Source organism: Carlito syrichta, unplaced genomic scaffold, assembly GCF_000164805.1.
Source record: "Carlito syrichta isolate Samal-C Ts95f unplaced genomic scaffold, Tarsius_syrichta-2.0.1 Scaffold309854, whole genome shotgun sequence".
NCBI lineage: Eukaryota > Metazoa > Chordata > Mammalia > Primates > Tarsiidae > Carlito > Carlito syrichta.
Genome location: NW_007253950.1, coordinates 1,461,817 through 1,462,605, shown reverse-complemented (window position 1 = coordinate 1,462,605; position 789 = coordinate 1,461,817). Strand labels below are relative to the sequence as shown.

Sequence of the window (789 nt, the reverse complement as noted above, 5' to 3'; positions counted from 1 at the left end):
CCTCAGCCTCCCAAAGGCACGGGATTACAGGCTGAGCCACCAAGCCCGGCTCTATTTCGCTTTCAATCTGAGGGCAGTGGGGAGCCACAGGGAGTTTTAAGCCTCAGAGAAAACTGATCAGATTTGCCATGTTAAAAGATGAGACAGAGACACCCAGTCTGGGCAACGTAAAAAGACCTCATCTCTACCAAAAAAAATTTAAAAATTAGCTGGGGCATGGTGGCACCCGCCTATAGTCCTAGCTACTAGAGAGGCTATGATGGGTGAATCACTTTAGCCTGGGAGGTTGAAGCTGTGGTGAGCTGTGATCATGTCACTGCACCCTATCCTGGGCAACAGAGTGAGACCCTGACTCAAAACAAAAAAACAAAAAAGGTGAGACACTTGCAGGGAGGAGGGGACTGAAGGGAGACAGGAGTGGGATCCCAGAGGGTGCTACACGGTGACAAGTGAGGACAGTCGCCCAGACTCAAGCAGGAGTGTGGGACAGACTTGGAGAATCACTGCTAAGGGCAGCTGGGCACTCAGGGCCCTTTATAGGCGCCGTCAGAATCGGGGGTAAGGGCTGCAGGGGAGACTTGGGAGAGCAGAGAGTGCCCTTCTCTGCCAGGGGAGGAGCCTGTGGCCTGCAACTTGGGGTGAGGTTGCTGGAAGAAGGAGAGAGCACCCTCTGATCCCCTGCCCCACCCGCCATCCCTTTCAGCCTCACGGAATGTCTACTCCAGCCCCTGAGCCTCACCCGCCTCTGCACGACCCTGGAGGAGTGCCCAGGGCCTCTGGAAGTCCAGT

At 55.4% G+C, this 789-nt stretch overlaps 1 protein-coding gene across 1 annotated transcript in view; it reads left to right on the top strand.

The window, feature by feature from the left end:
* NLRC5 (NLR family CARD domain containing 5) overlaps positions 1–789 on the top strand; it is a 62,413-nt gene that overhangs the window by 28,240 nt on the left and 33,384 nt on the right. Inside the window, exon 22 of the mRNA XM_008068037.1 lies at positions 704–787. Within this exon, the coding sequence (XP_008066228.1) occupies positions 704–787 (84 nt within the window). The remainder of the gene's footprint in view (positions 1–703; positions 788–789) is intronic.